Source organism: Podarcis muralis, chromosome 3, assembly GCF_964188315.1.
Source record: "Podarcis muralis chromosome 3, rPodMur119.hap1.1, whole genome shotgun sequence".
NCBI classification, from domain to species: Eukaryota; Metazoa; Chordata; class Lepidosauria; order Squamata; family Lacertidae; genus Podarcis; species Podarcis muralis.
This window is the reverse complement of record NC_135657.1, coordinates 40,378,684-40,397,736: the sequence shown is the minus strand read 5'-3', so window position 1 is coordinate 40,397,736 and position 19,053 is coordinate 40,378,684. Positions and strand designations below refer to the sequence as shown.

Here is a 19,053-nt window from a genome sequence, read left to right as displayed (position 1 = left end):
TCTGCCATCTGAGTGTGCGCACAAGTGGCTGCCACCTCTACACATGCACAAAAGCGTGCTGCCGCCGAATGCGCATGCGCACAACGGCACCTCTACTAGTGTCTGGTTTCGCCCAGCCGACGGGCCTCCGGAATGGATTATGATTGTAAGCAGAGGTTGCACTGTACTGTTAGGAGATACCCCACAAGAGAAAAAAATTACCAAGGTACATTCCGCATATTTGGTGAATGTATTCTTGGAAGTTTTATTCCGTCAGAATAAAAAAGAATGGAGATATAAAGATTAGGACTTTGTTTTCAACCAAGTAAACATTTTATTAATATTTAACACAATAAATAAAAAATTCACAAATAAAAATTTCAAGCAGGATATATTTGAAAACGGAGGCCAATTTGAATGATAACTTTTTTCTTTGGAGAAACAAAATTCCTAGATGTGAACCGCCCTGAGATCTTATGAGGAAAGGTGTTAAATAAATAAATAAATCTTCAATCCAAGTTGTTCACCGCTGCTTTGCACAGCTATTGATGCACCCACAGCCTGGCCACTCACAGATGAGTGAGTGGCGGACAGATTGGGTCTGATCCCTGGGCCAGCTTCAGGCTGGTGAAGCAACAGGGCCAATATCAGGCCCTATGCCTGCCAAGATTGACTTTGAGAGTAGTTTGGGGTCCTGGGCAGGTGACACCCTGCCCCCACCCTGCCCTTGGAACATCCCATTTTTGGGCCAACCACCAGGGTCTCTTGATGTGGATACTGTGGGCAGGCAGAAGGGAGAGGCTTGCGCTACTGGCTGGCAAAATTGAGTAGAGGAATGCCTCCACTCAATCCAACACAGTCACAGTCCTGCATAAAGGGTATGGGTTGCAGCCCAAGGTGGAAAAACACGCCCCTTGCGTTTCAAAAGTTGACTCTTACTGCTAAGTTGGTTTTAGTTACCTTACAGAGCCTGATGAACTGTTTTGAGAAGAAGTCATTCCAGACAATTGAGAACCTCTCCATGTAACACTACCTGTAAATACATTCCTGAATATATTAGAACATGAAAGAATTTAGATGGCATACTACATTATTTTGAAAGCACATATCCAGAAACGCATAAATATAATATACCTCTTGAAAAAGTGAAATGTCAATGTATCCTTTGGATTACTCGAAATTATCTATTACGTTTGAAGCCAGCAAGATGATTGACAGTCAAACTTTCAGCAACAATGTTTTTACCATTACAAATGGGCCATGGTTTTGTATAAAGTTACAAATCCAATGATAACATTAAAAAACAAACAAACATGATCTACTCCTATATTATTTTTCTATAATTTGTTTTTTTATTATCTTCCTAAATATCTATATGTTCCTCTGGACCTCGCTTATATACTGATGAATCAAATTTGTTAAAATACTTCTACATATGATGAAAATGAGAACAGTGCTTCTTCCACAACAATTAGAAATTGAAATTTACGTAGTCCAAAGCACTATATTTATTAGAAAAGTCTGAAAACTTTTCACCTGTATGAATCTTAGGTAAACTTTATACCATATATGTCAGCCTTAAGATACTAAGTATTGGGCAGACTAGCCAAGCTACCCTTTGAACAGAATGTAGGGTTGTTAGACATTTATTCTAGAGCTGGATGAACAAATTTTTGCTTGATTCTCTAAAAGGAATTGGCTCCTTCAAGTATTGAGTCTGAATTCCTGAAAACCCTCAAGGAATTTTTGAGTGTTTAAAATCTCATCTCAGCTATCTTCTACCTTGTCCCATCCTCAAGGGTACCAAGTGGTGGTAGGTGTGCATGAACAAAACCATTATCAGGGTGCAAGCTAAATTATACCTATTCCTACTCAGCTTTTAAAAATTGGTCATGATATCTTCTTACCCATATGCCCATTCTGAGGTGGGCTTATCAATGATATCCTGGTTGGTCCAGCAGCTGTTTCGGTCTAGATGTATTCAAAAAAATTGACAGTATAATATGTAAAAACATAGAAAATAAATAATTTCAGTTTTTTAAACAAACTGTTGCTGTATCATGGATATTTTTGCTTGCCAGTAATTTGATTGTTTCTTGACAAGGAGAGATAGTATTAACTTGTACTACTTAAATTCAATAAAGTGCTTTATTAACCTATTCTGTATTTACTAAAATAATCTGTTAACCACCTTCCAAGAGGCTCAAGCTATCATGCAAAAAGTAAAACAAATAAAATAAAAAATTGCAATAAAATTTTGCAAAAACAATAAACGGAATAAACAGCACTAAGCAAAACAATTAGCCAGCAGAACGGAAGACAGAATGGAATGCAAGGTTTTAAACTCTCCTGAAGAAGAGCAATTACAAAGCTCATTTCACAGTCTCAGTGTAACTCTTGTTTCTCAATGCTACTAAGGTGACAAGCCCCTTCCTGAATGTTCACAATCCAAGTGCAAATGGGATCAGGAAAAGAAGATTGGAATATGTAAGGTAATGTAAAGAGACCCACATGGAGAAAACCTATTCCACAGTGTCACCCCTAAGCACAAACCCATACGTTGCTATTGCCTAAATTGAGTATCCCCTCATATTGAAGCCACTCTCCCTGCTGACACATCACTTTATCTATCTGGGAATTAGAGTGGAAGATTCCTAATTACACCTAATTTGACAGAGAAAAGAGAAGGGCACTTACTTTCCTCACTGAAGACGGCACATAATCTGTTTCCATTGGTGAAGACCTACTGATTTGAGATTGAAAGCTGCTAAATGTTAAAATAAAACACCATTAAAGATTTTTTTAAACCACTAAGCTTGCCATGATAATGATAAGCAAACAATTCCATCAGATCACACACATATATATATTATCTGGATCCCAATGAAGCAATTTTGCAGTTGATTTTGAAAACTGCACACAAAAAATAAAACTCTCATGAGACTGTACTTGAATGTTGATGGGATTTAATACATTTCTTTTCCATTTAAGAATACATTATTTATGTTGTATCATACCAAAGTTCAATCCAATCCAATGTAATATTTTCTATAACGAATTATTTCCCAAGAAGTACACAAAACGGCTTTACCCCATACTATCAACAATTAAGTGGTCAGGCTAATAATTAAAATATTGCTTACTGTTGCACTTGCTGTTTATGTTGCATTTGTTGTGTTGCTTTCTTAAGATATCCTTCCAATTTTGTAATCTGTATAGAATAATGTATTTCAGTAATTTAACCTTCATGATTTATGTTGTCATCCACAACCCACTGCAAATGTCCGATGGTCTTTAACGAGATTGAGAGTAAGTGGCTTGCTGCTCATAGTCATAACATTCTGACTAGTAGATGAAACAAAGGGCTGGACCGGGCAATCATCTCTCTAAAACAAGAACCCACTGCACCTATCCCACCTCTTGACATGTACTGTACTGGCCCAAATATAAGCCGCACCCGCAAATAAGCCTCGCCTTTAAAATTGAAGAGGGGGGGGGGAGACAATATCTGGGCTGCTTCCAGGGGGGAGCTGTGCCACTTTGCCAGCAGCATATGGTTGCGAATATAAGCCGTGCAGGCATGATTTGGAGGGGGGGAAGTGCAGCTTATATTCAGGCCAATACGGTAATGTAATATTTATAATACAAATGTGTAAGTCAATCTGTTGCATTTTAGTAGTACAATAGAAAACTATAAATATAACTTCCCCTAACCTCCCTCCAGTATTTCAAATCAACTAGAGTTCAAGGTACCTTTGAGGAAGGCCCTTCTCTTAGTCCCGCCACCCTCACAGGCACACTTGGTGGGGATGTGGGAGAGGGCCTTCTCGGTGGCTGCTCCCAAACTTTGGAACTCCCTTCCCCAGGGAAGCTAGACTGGCTCCCTCCTTGCTGTCCTTCCGCTAGCAAGTGAAGACTATCTTGATACAACAGGCTTTGGAGAACTGTCTGCTTTTAATGAAAGGGCTGGGACCGTGCTGTTTTTATTGTAATTGTGGACACGTTTTACACAGATTTTATATATGTATATTGTTTAATCAGTGTTCAATTGCATTTTAATTATTTATTTTTCTATTTTTTTAGTAGTTCTTGTTTTTATCTGTAAGTTGTTTTGAGTCCCGTCAGGGGGGGAAAGGGGGTATAAATATATATATAAAACAATACCTTTCCTTTGTAGTTTGCTAATAACCGTCTTCTGTGTTTTTCTTGGAAATGGGCAATCTAGAAAAGAAGAAAAACAGGATTACATGTCATTCAATTACCGGTATGTTGCCATGATGAACAACTAGATGAAGAACAATAAAAAACAAGAGAAATTATATACCTAATGCTAATTATCATATCCTTTCTTTTAAAACAGGAGCACGTAGTCATACTTTTCATACTTTTCCAGAGCCAGTTCACTCTAAGGCCACTATTCTGTTCTTTCCAAGCAAGAAACTTGTTGCAGAATGACTCTTCAATGGCATCCAGCATGACGTTCCCGTGCCATTTTGCCATTGGGCCTGGTCTGGCTGTTCAAAATGCTAAAGGACAGGACCTCTCATACTTCACAATGGATCACCCAGTGAACTGCTCGCCTCAAGGCCTCCACTTGTGACAGCACTCAAGTGTCTGCTGAGAATATTGTGTGTGTGCATGCACAGCACATTAAGAACTGAGAAGAAAGTGAGCTGATTAAAAAATATTGTTTGTATTTCTTTGGAGATTATGGGTTTAAGTTGTTGGCTGTCTCACAGCTTTGCCCATCTGATAAAACAAGTTGATAGATGTCACTTTTTAATTAGAAAAGTTTGTCATAATTAAACCCTGTCTATCAAGGACAGTGGCCATTGTTTCTTTGAAGCCTTTGTACTGCAATACAAATCAAAGGCATCTGCAGGCTATAATTAGTCAGGAACTTCTTTGAGATTCAGATTCAAGGAGGAGCAAGACAAAGAGACACACCGCCATGCAGGAGGGAAATGAATCAACACAAGTCTCTATGCAGGAAAGTTACAGCATAGAACTGTAAATTTAATCAAAATACTGGATGCAGTTAAACCTAGTTTTCTTTTCTGTGCCTTTGCTCCTATTTGGGGAAGTGCCTTGTGTGTATGAAACCTTCTGTTCACTCCTTTATCCTAAGAACCATTTAAAAAATCCTTTTAGGAAACTTTTTCATGATATCTGATAATATACCACCCATGTCTAAAGGTCAAGTTCCAAACTAGTTTGAATTGTTCTTGAGGGGACACCAGAGAAATTTTAATTGCTGGATCAAATTATGAAGGCCACTTCATAATTACTGGATTATATATAATTTCAAGTTCTTATTTTAACTACATTTAATATTTTGCAACCAACCATTAATGTAAGAAATGAAATAAACTCTAAAATTATTCGGATGAGAATAACTGTGTTAATTTACAGGTAGGTAGCCATGTTGGTCTGCCGTAGTTGAAAAAAATTAAAAAAATTCATTCCAGTAGCACCTTAGAGACCAACTAAGTTGTTATTGGTATGAGCTTTCGTGTGCATGCACACTTCTTCAGATACCTTCAGATCCTAATTTTTCACTTAAAGCTAAATTAAAGTTCTCACACCTATGCTCTATACCAAAATGCAATTTTATTGCACAAAATATTACATTATAAGTAATTTCTAATAACTATATGATGTATTCTATATTCATTGGCAATACCAAATCCATTAAAGAATTTCTTCTTCTGGGTTGGTGACAATTTGATGGTGAAAATCATCTCTAGCATATTCCTGATGAAAAATCACTCCAACAGATAACAAACAACTCACTTGTGTGATTTCTTTGGAATATGTTTTGCATAATCCATCTATTTCCATAAACAGCAACTGGATATTTGAATTCACCTGCAGAGAAACATATTACACATGACCAAAAAAAATTCAAAGCATATCAATGTTTTTGAAATACAGTGGTACCTCGGGTTAAGAACTTAATTCGTTCTGGAGGTCTCTTCTTAACCTGAAACTGTTCTTAACCTGAGGCACCACTTTAGCTAATAGGGCCTGCCGCCGCGCCACAATTTCTGTTCTCATCCTGAAGCAAAGTTCTTAACCCGAGGTACTATTTCTGGGTTAGCGGAGTCTGTAACCTGAAGCGTCTGTAACCCGAGGTACCACTGTATACAAAAATAAGCTACTTTGCAAATCAAAAACAAAAACACTCAGTCTTGCATACAGCACAGAACATAAAGGGCAACCTTAAAGTGCTACCACGATACTAATACTGAATCTAGGCTCTAGGTCCCAGTGCCAGCACAACTTTGGAATTACACTAGCAAAGGTTTTACAACCAACCCTGGGTACTCCACTGTACATTTATTTTTATTTTTTGCATGTTTCTTTTGTGAACCACTAAGAGATTATTTACAGTAACTGGTATGTAAGTCATATAAATAATAAAAAATAGTTACAGAATAGTTACAGAACTAGGTAGTTGGTCTGGGATCAAAATCAAAATACACTTTTTAAAAGATTATGTTCCAGTGGAATCAACAGGACAAAATAACTAAGTTTTAAAATAACAACAAAAATATTTACGTTACTAAGCATTTGTAAATCCTCAAACATTGTAGTTGCAAGCAACTGTTTTTCTGTACCTTTTTGGAAAGGACTATTGTACGACAGGGAGCTCTGCAAATCACACACTCATCTTTTTTACCTATAAAATAAAGATCAATGCATAGTAAATGTTATTTTGATTAGCAAATGTGTGTTGTAACCTTTGATGAATTAAAAATATAAATACATTAGAGACTCCTGTTGCACCTTAAAGATAAACAAATCTATTAAGGCATAACATATATTAGTCTTTAAGGTGCTACCAGACTCTTGTTGGTTTTGCTGCTGAAAGTCACCTCACTTGCCAGCAAGACATCCTATGAGCAGAATTCTGCAGATGGGATGCTTTTGCATCACAAGTGGAGAATTCAGGATTCAAGCCAGGATGTTAAGACTGCAGTTTATAACTATTTAGCTGGGAGTAAGCACCATTGGAAGTTACTTTTGAGTAGACATGTACAGGATTGTATTTTAAGTCTAGATATTGCAATACTCCCACTGAAGTCTGCCTGACTTAAAATACGGAGAATGCTGGTGTTACACTTAAAATGTGACAGATGCACATAAATTACAAATAAAATGGTTTTAATTTATTTTGTATGTGCTAATGCTAATGCTAAAAATTGAGTGGGATAAGTAAATAATGGTTATTGATGCCCCTAAGCAAGATCTTCATGACTTTTCAGCCACAGGAAAGAAACAACAGTATGTTTCTCAGAGTACAGAGATGAGATGGAGGTTGTTAAGGCCATGCAACTCTACCCACTTATCAGATATATTTACAGTATAAAATTATTTATAGATTAACCCCTCATGCAAAATCTGAAGGTGGTATACAACAAGATTCACGATGAGATAAAATACTATTAAAAACAATACAGAACAATAATTAAAAGGACCGACTCATCTTAAAAGCTTAATACTATTGGACACAACGGACTAGCTTGTTGACACAAAACGGAGACATTTTAAGGTTAGAAGTGAGGATGCCTGAGATTGAGAGTGCCATATACCATAGTTTGCATTGCTGCAGCTACTTCAGGGCGAGTTTGTAGGACCAATTTTTATGAAGGCACCCCCCCCCCCCCCGCCAATAACTGCCAGTACCCTGTGTGCCATGAACTGCCTTGAGGATTAAAAGGTAGACTTGGATTCATACTGAGGTTCTGCCTTTAACCTATGACTTAAGGTTCCTTAACATTATATTCCTCTAGCAGCTGGGGGGGGGGGGCCTTCCATGTTTTGTTGAACTACAACTCCCATCATCCCTAGCTGTTGGCTACGCTTGCTGAGGCTGATGGGTGCTGTAGTCCAGCAACACCTGGAGGGCCAAAGGCTCAGCACACCTGTTCTGTGAGGCAAGACTCCGCCAATTCGTGTATGTTCTTGCAAAAGTAGCTATTTGTAGAATAGGGAGGCTGTAGGGAGGCTACCTTTCCGGAGGCACTGCTCACAGACAACATGGCCGCAGTTGGTCAGGCAGAACTTTTGGGCGGCTCTTTGGGGCTTCTGGAAGCAAGCATTGCAGAACACCAGGGCAGCCATGAAGGGAAGGGAGGCGAGCAGGTTTTATCTACAACCCGTCGACGGAGCCATAGCCAGGAGGACACCTGCGCTGCCCCTTAGGTCATTCAAATGAAAAAGTTTTTCCCAGCCCCTCCCGAGGCGCCCAGGAGACCCGCCTCCTCCTCCTCCTCGCGGACGAGACAGCTCGCCTGAGGTAGAAAGGAAGAGCCGCCTTCGTCCCCCGCCCCCTCCCCGCAAGAACGAGCAGCGCCGCGGCGCCCCTCCCCCACCACACCAGGTGGAGCGCTGAGTCAGGAAGGGGGCGGGGAAGAGGCAACGGTGACGCGGAAGGTTTGGCTCCTCCCTCCACTGCCGACGACGTTCGTTTGTGAAGAGAGGCCGCAGAGATACGGAGTAAAAATAATAGAGTTGCTCTGTCACTGCTGCGATAGGTCGTTTCTGGGTCCAGATAGGAGGGAACAAAGCATTTTTTTCAATGCCCACCATTACGGAACCGAGAGCTGCTACGTGTTATCCATGGAGAAATGTGATGTGGCATCCGCGCCTGAAGCAACAGGGAGGAGTAAATAAAGTTCCCCGCCCCTTCTCTTTTAACACAAGGTCACGCCGTGTGGAAAATAATCGTCGTTTATTTTATTTTATTATTGTCGTATTTTTTTATTTTTGAGTCTGCCTGTCCAAATCCGATCCCAACAGTTCTGGTCCCGGTATCGCCCTGGAGTGCAGTGTGAAAGCTGAGAGAAGCTTACAAAGTAGTCATAGCTGTCAACTTTTCCCTTTTCTTGCGAGGAATCCTATCCGGAATAAGGGAATTTCCCTTAAAAAAAGGAAAACGTTGACAGCTATGAAATTAGTAGCCTTGCTAATAATCCATTGATCCATTTGATCCATTGCCCATATTGCAGGAGGAGGGGGGAGGTCAGGCTGAGATTAAGCAACCTATGATGGACCACATTAAGGGGCTTGAGGCTGGCTTACATTTCCAGCTCAAAACGGATCCCATGCCAACACGCCCCCAAAACGCAACCCGGAAGGACCCGGAAATTGGCTGTGTGGGTTGCTCTAAACTTACAAGTCTATACGCCTGGGTCTATCTGAGAATCCCACAGGGACGGGAGTTCCGACGGGCACGTCCCGCATCCCTTTCAGAGCGGTCTCGCTTTTTCTCGGGAGTTGCCAGTTCTCGCGAGATACAAGCAAATGAATCGGTCCGCTGAGTTTGCATAGCTGGCAGGGCGGACGCGGCTGTTTCCTCCACCTGCGACTCCAGTGGGGTTGCTGCTGCTGCTGCTGCTGCTGCTATTGCTATGGGGCTGCAAGGGGTCAAGGCTGTTTTCTTCGACTTGGACAACACGCTGATCGACACCGCCGCCGCAGGCAGGAGAGCCATTGAGGAGGTACCGGTTGCACCCAGCTCCTCCCTTCTGTTCTTCCTCCGTTAAAAAAAACACAAGACAAGGAAGTGCAAGTATAATAAGCTATAAAGCTTTATTGCCAGACAGCTCCTGTTCTGAATCTGTTGTGGATTTGTGGTTTTTAAAGAAGTAAAGTACTTTGCAACGTCCATCTCCCGGACATCTCGGGCTAAGGGGACCCAGTGCTGAATCAATATTGGCCTTTAGTTAATTAAAGTATCTATGGCCTTTTAAACGGGGGGGGGGGGGGCAGAGGCGTTATTCTTTTTGTTAGTTCCTGTGTTAGGAACTGTATTTTTGTGTTTTTATATTGTAAGTCACCCTGTGATCCTCGGATGAAGGGCAGTATAGAAGTTTAATAGATAATAATAAAGAATGTGATGGTGATGGTGAATGCAGCAATGTCACACAGCCAGCATTCACTCCCAGACACGACTTCCAAGAGCACAAATTCTATTGGATTTTCTTTTACAGCTCTTTCAGTCATTACTGTTGGATGTTTCATCTGTTTCACTATGGATCTCTTTCTTGAATATTTTCAAGGAAAGGCCCTGTTGCCCCTTGTAGGGGAGGAAGCGCTGTGGGTATTTTGCATGTCCTCTCTTAGGGCATCTTTGTACCTGAACGGCTGACTTCTGAGGGCCATGTGAAGAATGCTGACAAGTTTAGGGATACCGGGGTGCTACCTTATACTGAATCTGACCATTGGTCTATCAGCTTAATCCATATTGGCTACACTGACTGGTGGATGACTCTCCAGTTGGTAGTCTCTTTCAGGCGGACTTGAAGATGCTGGGACCTTCTACATGCAAAGCACAAGCACTGAGCCACAGCCCTTAATGTATTAAGTACTCATAAGTAACAGCAAGTAGTCAGAGGATAGTTATTTGTTCTTGGCCATTGGCCAATTAATCCAGAAGAAGAGAATGTACCTTGACACTTTATGCACAGTACGATAAAGGCTTAAAAAAAATGCAGTGTGTGAGAGACAGAGTAGTTTGGAATTCACATGAAGAACTTGAAAATAGTGTCGCCCCTTGGATATGCAGCATAATTGTATTTCACAAAATATGCCATGATTTGATTTTGGCATTCTAAATCAAAATGCTTACTGGGGTTAATGTCATTTACATGGGCTCTATTATGGTAGTGGTTAAAAGGCTTTGTGTCCTTGCATAGAGAAAGCTCTAGTGTTCCAACATCCCACCTTGCAGAAATTAACTCACGTTGTAACAAAAGGAGAGCTCTTGTGTAAATGTAGAATAGAACAGCATTGCTGTTTCAGGATGTGGATTAGAGGACTGCAGGTGCAGTATCCTTTAATTTAGTTTTTGCTGCTTTGCTGAGTTCAACCAATATAAGAGGACAACTGAGAACTTTAGGTATGGGCTGTAGCAATTTCTAAATAATGTATAAGTTGTTATGGCTGAAATCCATGAATTTCTTGATGCGTGTTACACTTTAGATTACCCCTGGAATGGATGAAGCATCCAAAAGTAATGGCTGAATGAGTACTAAAAGAGTTGTGCTCTTGAAAATAGTGTCTATGAGATGAATATGGGCTGTGTGGCATTGCTGCATTCATCGTCATATTATTATTTAGTATTATCTATTAAATTTCTATACTGTCCTTCATCTGAGGATCACAGGGCAGTTTACAATATAAAAGCACAACAACAGCCGACATAATAACAAACAAAACAAATAAACACACCCAAGTTTAAAAGGCCATAGATTGTTTAATTAGCCAAAGGCCTGCGAGAAGAGGAATGTTTTTTGCCTGGCGCCTAAAGATATGTAATGAAGGTGCCTGGCAAGCCTCCCTAGGGAAATCATTCCACAAATGGGGAGCCGCTGCATGTTGCCAGACCCCTCGTGGAGGAGGCACATGAAGAAGGCCCTCAGATGATGATTGCAGGGTCTGGGTCAGTAATTATGGAGACGGTCCTTGAGGTATTGCGTTCCATGTGGCAGGTTATTGGATCCATGCTGTTGCACATTCTGGTGGAACATCTTTTAGAAATAAGCTGTTGTCCAGTACAGAGCAAACCAGTGGAATCTTCATCAAACTGATCCTGTTCTGTTTTAACTTTCACTTCATAGGTGATAAATGTCTTGCAATCAGAGCATCATTGTGATGAAAAAGAAGCTCGCCTGATTTGTGATAAAGTCCAAGCCAAACTCCTCAAAGAGTGCCACGATCCTTCTAAGATGTGTATCACTGACTTAAGGATTCAGCACTGGGAAGAAGCTATACAAGAAACAAAGGGAGGAACAGCCAACCGCAATCTAGCTACAGAATGTTATTTCCTCTGGAAAACTACCCGCCTGCAACATCTGACCTTGGCAGAAGAGACACGGGGGATGCTCAGCAACCTTAGAAAATATGTCCGTTTGCTTCTGCTGACGAATGGAGACACTCAGACACAAAGAGAAAAGATTGAAGCCTGTGCTTGCCAGCCATACTTTGATGCCATTGTTGTGGGGGGAGAGCAAAAAGAAGAGAAACCGGCATCATCTATATTTCATCACTGTTGTGAACTTCTAGGGGTTCAGCCTGAGGATTGCGTGATGGTTGGTGACTCTTTAGATACAGACATTCAAGGAGGCCTGAATGCAGGTTTTAAAGCAACAGTTTGGATAAATAAAACTGTCACGCCTCCAAAAGACACTTCCCCAGTCCCTCACTATATTATTTCTTCTGTTCTTGATCTTCCAGGACTTCTACAGAACAAAGGAGATGCTAACTTAGAAATTAACCAGTTGGCTGGTATTTGTAACGTGTGCGATAGTTCCGCTGAGGAACCTAGGACTTTAACCTGCTAGGTGCATTTTAAAGGGCATTTTTACGCGTGAATCTTGAATCAGATTGCTACTAAGTAAAATACCTACATTGGCTACAATGTACACTTGATTTCTACATTGTTACAGTAGGAGTATTTGCATGTAACACAATCAGAATGAAAAGCATCTCTGTTACATCCAGGATTGTAGAAGGCAGTATAAAGATCTGTTTTATGATTGTGGAATTAAATCCTAATTGTTCAAAACCCCATTTGGACAATCCAGCTTTGTCCTCTTATATATTCTTGTAATTCTGGGTTCTCTCGTTCATTTTTACTGTGTTTTGCAGTGATTGTTCTCAAATAAAATGGTCTCAACATCGTCAGTGAAATGGTCCCTGCCCTCGTATATATGCAGACCCATTTATCAGACATATTAAGTAATCTGCTTTTTGTGAGGTAATATATTTGCACTGACTAACGCTAGCATTTTAAAGCTGTGTGGTGATGACATCCCTATGTGATGTAATCCAAGAGGACGTGCCTTCCTTGGTTTGCTCAAACTTCCTCAGATGTCTGGCTCTCTGGAGTTCAGCTTATTCCACCTTACGATGACAATTTTGTGTGGCATCTATGTCAGTGCTGCTTTACAAAGAACATAGGTGCGGCAGCTCACTGCCACAAGGGGCTTGCAGTCTAAAAGAAGCACAGGGTGGCCTCAGAGGAAGGGAGTACTAGGACGCATGGGTAAGGCAGGGGTAGAGTATAGTATTACTTCACTTACACATACTTCTGCTTAGTTATAATAGTGTGTTGTAGCATTGATTGCTTTGGGACTATCCTATGCTTCAGAAAATAATGTAAAGTGGGACAGGGGAATGTGGGCCCTTCACATTTTGGACTCCAATTCCCACCAGTCCTAGCCAGCATGGCTATCAGGTCAGAGATGATGAGAATTCAATGCAATACTATCTTGAGCGTTCTCGAAGCTACAAACATGAGTCTGACCAAACTGCGGGAGGCAGTGGAAGACAGGAGTGCCTGGTGTGCTCTGGTCCATGGGGTCACAAAGAGTCGGACACGACTAAACGACTAAACAACAACAACTATCTTGAGGGCCACAAGCATAAAGAGTAAGGGACTAAAGCTGGGATAGATGATTCCAGGTGACTTAGCAAGCTTCCATACATATGGAGTATAAAGCAAGGCAAGGCCATATGTTTTTCAGCTATAAGAAATGTGTTTCATTAGCTTTGTCCAAGAAGAGCTAAAGGATACAAACCTAGTGATGGCAGTCAAATGGTGCATTATACTGTTTAAATCCAGGGAATGCAGCACAGAAGTGGGTAAAGCCATGGGGAAAGGATTTCAGGTGGGGTAAAGGGAAGAGAACACACATCTTGCAATGGCATAAACCATGAGGAATATCCATATGGCTCTCCATATTCCACAAATGTGTGGATTACTTGCATATGGGTACAGCAGCACACCTGCTGAGGGTTCTCTGGATTGAAGTCAGATCCAACCAAATTCTTTGGCAGGGTGAAGTGGCTTCCCTCAAGAGTCAACAGCTGGGAAGCTACTTCAAGACAGACAATTATTTAGTTTATTGTTACATCTTTTGTATCACCATGGATGAGTGATATTTAGATTTGCTTCCCTCAGACTGTTTCTTGATGAGGGCATGGGCTTATCGACAAATAATTTATTCCACAGAATCCTTCAAGGACCGTGCTGTTCTTTCTTTTGAGAAAAGGAGGTGGAAAATCTGGGGCCGCCCAACTTTGTTGGACTAGTAGCTCCAGGCAACATGGCTGATGGGCAAGGTTGTGGGGAACTGCACTTCAAGAACATCTGGAGGACCACAGGTTCCCTAGCCTAGAAAAAGAATGACATCAGCCTTCATTCAAATCTGATTTACAAGTGACTGCCAGGATAGATTACTGTCAAGTAATCTAGTTGCCCTGAGGTACCAAGACTGCAGGAAGCAATGGGAGACAGAAATTTCTCAGAATAATTGCTAGATATTCCACTCTTCCTCATGTCACCAATAACCCATTAATCCTAAGCAATGCTATTTTTTAGAAAAAGAGGTGCTGGATGAACACCTGCCTTGTTTTCTTAGAATGGCAATAGCACCCACCTGAGAGGTGCCGGAACTAGAGTCCCAATGAGTTCCAGCTGGGGGGGGGGGATTCCTGATCCTAACCATACTGAATAACCCATTAGTCCTACCCATACTGCGTCAGCTCAATTGAACACTGTGCTTTAATTCTTAGTGAGCGTGCTGATGATCGTGCCACAACGTATCTGATAGATTTGTTTTTACAGTACAGTGGTACCTCGGGTTACATACGCTTCAGGGTACATACGCTTCAGGTTATAGACTCCACTAACCCAGAAATAGTGCTTCAGGTTAAGAACTTTGCTTCAGGATAAGAACAGAAATCGGGCTCCGGCAGCGCAGCGGCAGCAGGAGGCTCCATTAGCTAAAGTGGTCTTCAGGTTAAGAACAGTTTCAGGTTAAGAACGGACCTCTGGAATGAATTAAGTACTTAACCCAAGGTACCACTGTATTTGTATACTGCTTTGCAACCACAATGGTTCTAGGAGGTTGCAGACAGGACAGGTTCAAGGAAGATGCAATCATACCTGCCATTCTGTAGGTGAGGGGTAGGAAACCGTAGGCCTTCAGGTGTTGCTTGACCATGGTTCCCATTATCCCTGTTCATTTGCCATGCTGGTTGGGGCTGATGGGAGGTGGAGTCCAACAAGATCTGAAGGGCCAGAGTTGCCCCACTCCTGCTGTAGGTGGAGACTGTGACTTTGGTTGACAACCGCAGTTGAGGGTTCCCATGGTTCTGTTCTGGTTCCCTCTTCTAATAAGGAAAAGAAAGGATCCAATCAGGTTTAGAAGAACCTGAAGCTGTTCCATTATTGGATACTGCAATTCTCACTGTGTCGCTGCCGAGTTGTGCTTCTTTCCTGCAGAATCCTGCGTGCAGCTTATCACCTTTCAATGCAATCAGTAGCTGAGCGTTCAAAATTTAAATGACATGAAAAAGGCAAGCACTCTTCCACCCCACCATCAACAAATTTAAATCTATTCCACATTCCATTATGGTGCATCTATACACATGGCAAGGTATCGGGGCTGCATGCATGTATCTAACCCCACTATGAACTGCATACAGCATCATACATGGGCACCTAGTCAGTTGTGTGTCCTTAATTGTCATGTTCCTTTTATTCCCATTTTAGGTGGTGGTAGATGACAGCAGGGCTTGCATGTGCAGCTGCATGTGTACACAACCCATAGGCTTGGTATGTGGAAGGCACAGGAGAGGCACACAAGGGTGATGCCGATGCCCCTCTGTGCATATGAAATCACTTGTGAGTATTTGAGGTTGCCTGTATGTGCATCATAACCCATGGCATGGAAAGTCCAGAAAGGATACCCATTCAAAACTCTGATAATACAGAACACATCACTAGGATGTCTGTCTGTCTGTTTATTTAAACTTTTACTTTGCATGAGCATTACTCTTTAAAAAGTATTTGGAGTGAGTGTTCTCCCCCTCCCCCAAAAAGTTCTAGTATTTAACTTCTCATCCTTTCTAAATTAACTATTATGGTACCTTAATTATTGTTCCCTTATGCCTCTAACATGACTTCTTTTTCATGATTATATATATAGGCTTTCTTGCCAGGGTTTGGGATTTGGAGCGATTGCCACAAACATGTTGCAAGCTTTTGTTTTTCAAACTGTTGATGTTTTTCACTGTCTTTTTGCGGGCATTTTACTGAGAAGGGTCCTGAATATTCTCTTTTTTGCTTTCAGTATGAAAATGCATCAACAACAGAAGTGACGAGCTTCTTTCCTGCCTGCAACTGGATGAAACAACCATACTGTTTGCTTCTATTCTAAGCTTAAATCTCAGTTACTTTGAAAGTATCTGATTTGTCTATATCTGAGTCACAGATGCATTTTCTAATGCATTTGTACATTGTTTAAAACCTTTCAATAATTCTGTTAACCATTTCTTGCGAAAATCTTTTTGTTTGTAATAAAGCAGCAAAACTATTCTGTATCCAGTTTTTTATTTATGCCAGCATTTAAAATTAGGGTGAACTATTTAAAAAAAATCTGGGTGGTATTCAACTGAGTTTTACTCAAGTTAGACCCACTGAAATTAAGGGACCTAACTTAGTCATGTCCAAGTGAAACTTAATTAAATACTGCACTCTCTGTCAAACCAAACTTTCTCTGAATGATTCTCTGCCACCACCAAAACCCCAGCATGTCAGATTGTCTTTTGGCTGTGAATCAATTTCAGCTTTCCATGTAGCATACACTTACCAGGTCCTGCCATTAGGTAGTGTGTGGCAGCCACCTGGCATAGCAGCTGCTGGTAGGGGGCAGAGAGTGGCAGAGAGGTATTCAGGGGCAGAGTTGTGTGTATCATGTAGCCCATCTGCACTCCCTAAATTAATATCCTTCCTTCAGGTGCATTAAAGGGTGCTTTCCTGTTGTGGGTGTTGAAGTAAGATTGAACTGCCAGTCTACTGGGCTTCTGTATAAATGGAAGAACATTTTGTTTCTTTGCCACAGGCGGTAAAATATCCATGGCAGGCTCCAGATTTGCTTAGGTTATGAAATATATTTCTCATTCCATTGATACTAACAACACAGTACACCTTGCTCTTTCTTTCATGGTTCCCTTCAAATGTTTTGAACTAGTGGACTGCTGGCAAATTTCCAGTAGACCACCTAACTTGAATCCTTGTATAGTATTCTGGTCCCTGATTTCATCTCATAAGATATTTGTGTTCTTAAGTGTTCTTAAGCCTTCAGCATACTCAGGCTTACTTAACATAGTTTAATTATGATGTCCACCCCATCTCAGTGTTGCCCCAAACCTTTCCCCCTTTAATTGTGTTTTTTTCTGATTTTGGCTGTTTTGGACTTTCCAAGGATTGGAAAGAATTGGATATGGAGTGGGGTAAAAAGGTAAAGGTAAAGGTACCCCTGCCCGTACGGGCCAGTCTTGACAGACTCTGGGGTTGTGCGCCCATCTCACTCAAGAGGCCGGGGGCCAGCGCTGTCCGGAGACACTTCCGGGTCACGTGGCCAGCGTGACAAAGCTGCATCTGGCGAGCCAGCGCAGCACACAGAACGCCGTTTACCTTCCCGCTGGTAAGCGGTCCCTATTTATCTACTTGTACCCGGGGGTGCTTTCGAACTGCTAGGTTGGCAGGCGCTGGGACCGAGCAGCAGGAGCGCACCCCGCCGCGGGGATTCGAACCGCCGACCTTTCGATCGACAAGCCCTAGGCGCTGAGGCTTTTACCCACAGCGCCACCCGCGTCCCTGCATGGAGTGGGGTAGGGGTGGCTAAAAACCAGACCTATGTGATAAGGCATAATGTTATTGGACACGATTCACTGCAATCCTATGTAAACTTTTCTGTAATCCTCAGGTGAAGGATGGTATTGAAATTTACTAAACAAGTAAAATGCATGTTTGCTCACTGTGCTCAATGGGACTTGTTCCAGGAAAAGTGTGTGTAAAGATGCAACCTTCACACTTAATTGGAAGACTGCCTTTTAATATTTTTTCTGCTCTGGGATATATCAACTATAAAATATCCAAAAGGATAAAATATCCTTTTGGGATTCAGCATACCCGCTACTGTAACATGCTTCAGTAATTCCCAAATGTTCAGGTAACTTAATTTTTTACCGGAGGCGGATGCATGCAGATTTTAGATGCAGAGCTTCATTAATCGTGATTTTTATTGCAATGGAGATAATATACAGCAGGTGGCGTATACAGACTTCTGCAGGCTTCTTGTTCTTTGGTGGTAGTAGTGACGAGCCTTTCTCTTTTGTGGGATTTATCAGGCCCATATCTAAAGCAGCCAAATGGAGTTAGGACTGAAGAGGAATATTCTACATTCAGATATACTTCTGGGGACCCAGTACAAGTGCCAAACAGTAGAGATTGTGCATCACTGTCATGTTCTGCTTATGGATTTCCAGAAACATGTGTGATTAGTTGGTCGCTGTGGGACCTATTTGCAAAGCACATGACAGACAAAACCATTTGCATCCCTTCTATCCTGGAGTCCACAGTTGTCGCAGAATTGTCCCATGGGAACCTCATGCTACCACAGTTGCTTGGCTGAATTTGTTTTTGTGGCCCGAAGATGTGGATAAAGTTATTGCAAGAAGCTCTAGAACCTTGTTTTGCTTGCTGGGTTAATGTATGCCTGAAAGAAAAGATGGTTCCACCAAGGCCCTTGAAAAAGGCCACTATAAGACCTTCAGTGAAAAAGCTGTAACTAGATTTATTTAACCAAGCTAAGTTCAAATATTCTCTTCACATGCAATGTGGTAGGGTGGGTTGTAATGGGTCAGGTCCAGATTGTCTTGAAGGGAACTGATAAACTGGACACTAACTTTGGCCAGATTTGGGACCAGGAACCACCTTGGTTCTGCTGGCTGAAAAACTTTAGTCAGGAAGCAGATAAGGAGAGTGTGTCCTGTCAATTTCTTCAGGCTTCTCAGCAACTTTTAATACCATTAATCCTTTTGGCTAAGCTAGAAATGTCAGCAAAGTCACTAAAATAATGCATGTGGAGTCAAGAGAGAAACATCCTGATAACACTTTACTGAGCAAAACTGAACAGAAACAGAGTAATTTTGTCTTTCTTACTTCAGGTCTCATACATAGCAGGGAGACATTCAACCAAACATGCAGAGGAA

General features: G+C 41.5%; 2 protein-coding genes across 7 annotated transcripts in view; one reads left to right on the top strand and one right to left on the bottom strand.

Annotated features, from left to right (window-relative positions):
- RNF212 (ring finger protein 212) overlaps positions 1-19,053 on the bottom strand; it is a 37,484-nt gene that overhangs the window by 1,648 nt on the left and 16,783 nt on the right. Inside the window, exons 3-10 of one of the 6 annotated variants that reach the window (XM_077925698.1) lie at positions 14,939-15,165; positions 6,600-6,661; positions 5,773-5,847; positions 4,144-4,200; positions 3,123-3,190; positions 2,677-2,746; positions 1,887-1,950; positions 940-1,012 (exon numbers count right to left, since the gene is read on the bottom strand). In XM_077925698.1, coding sequence (XP_077781824.1) covers positions 940-1,012; positions 1,887-1,950; positions 2,677-2,746; positions 3,123-3,190; positions 4,144-4,200; positions 5,773-5,847; positions 6,600-6,661; positions 14,939-15,005 — 536 coding nt within the window. In that variant the 5' untranslated portion in view covers positions 15,006-15,165. Of the gene's footprint in view, positions 1-939; positions 1,013-1,886; positions 1,951-2,676; positions 2,747-3,122; positions 3,191-4,143; positions 4,201-5,772; positions 5,848-6,599; positions 6,662-7,994; positions 8,440-14,938; positions 15,166-19,053 lie in introns of those variants that run through there. The other 5 variants (XM_028724253.2, XM_028724254.2, XM_028724250.2 and 2 more) reach the window with 5 other exon arrangements.
- Positions 9,160-12,672, top strand: NANP (N-acetylneuraminic acid phosphatase). Its single transcript, XM_028724262.2, has 2 exons — positions 9,160-9,485; positions 11,607-12,672. Exons 1-2 carry the CDS (start codon positions 9,396-9,398, stop codon positions 12,327-12,329), a joined length of 813 nt encoding a protein of 270 aa, XP_028580095.2. The 5' UTR covers positions 9,160-9,395; the 3' UTR covers positions 12,330-12,672.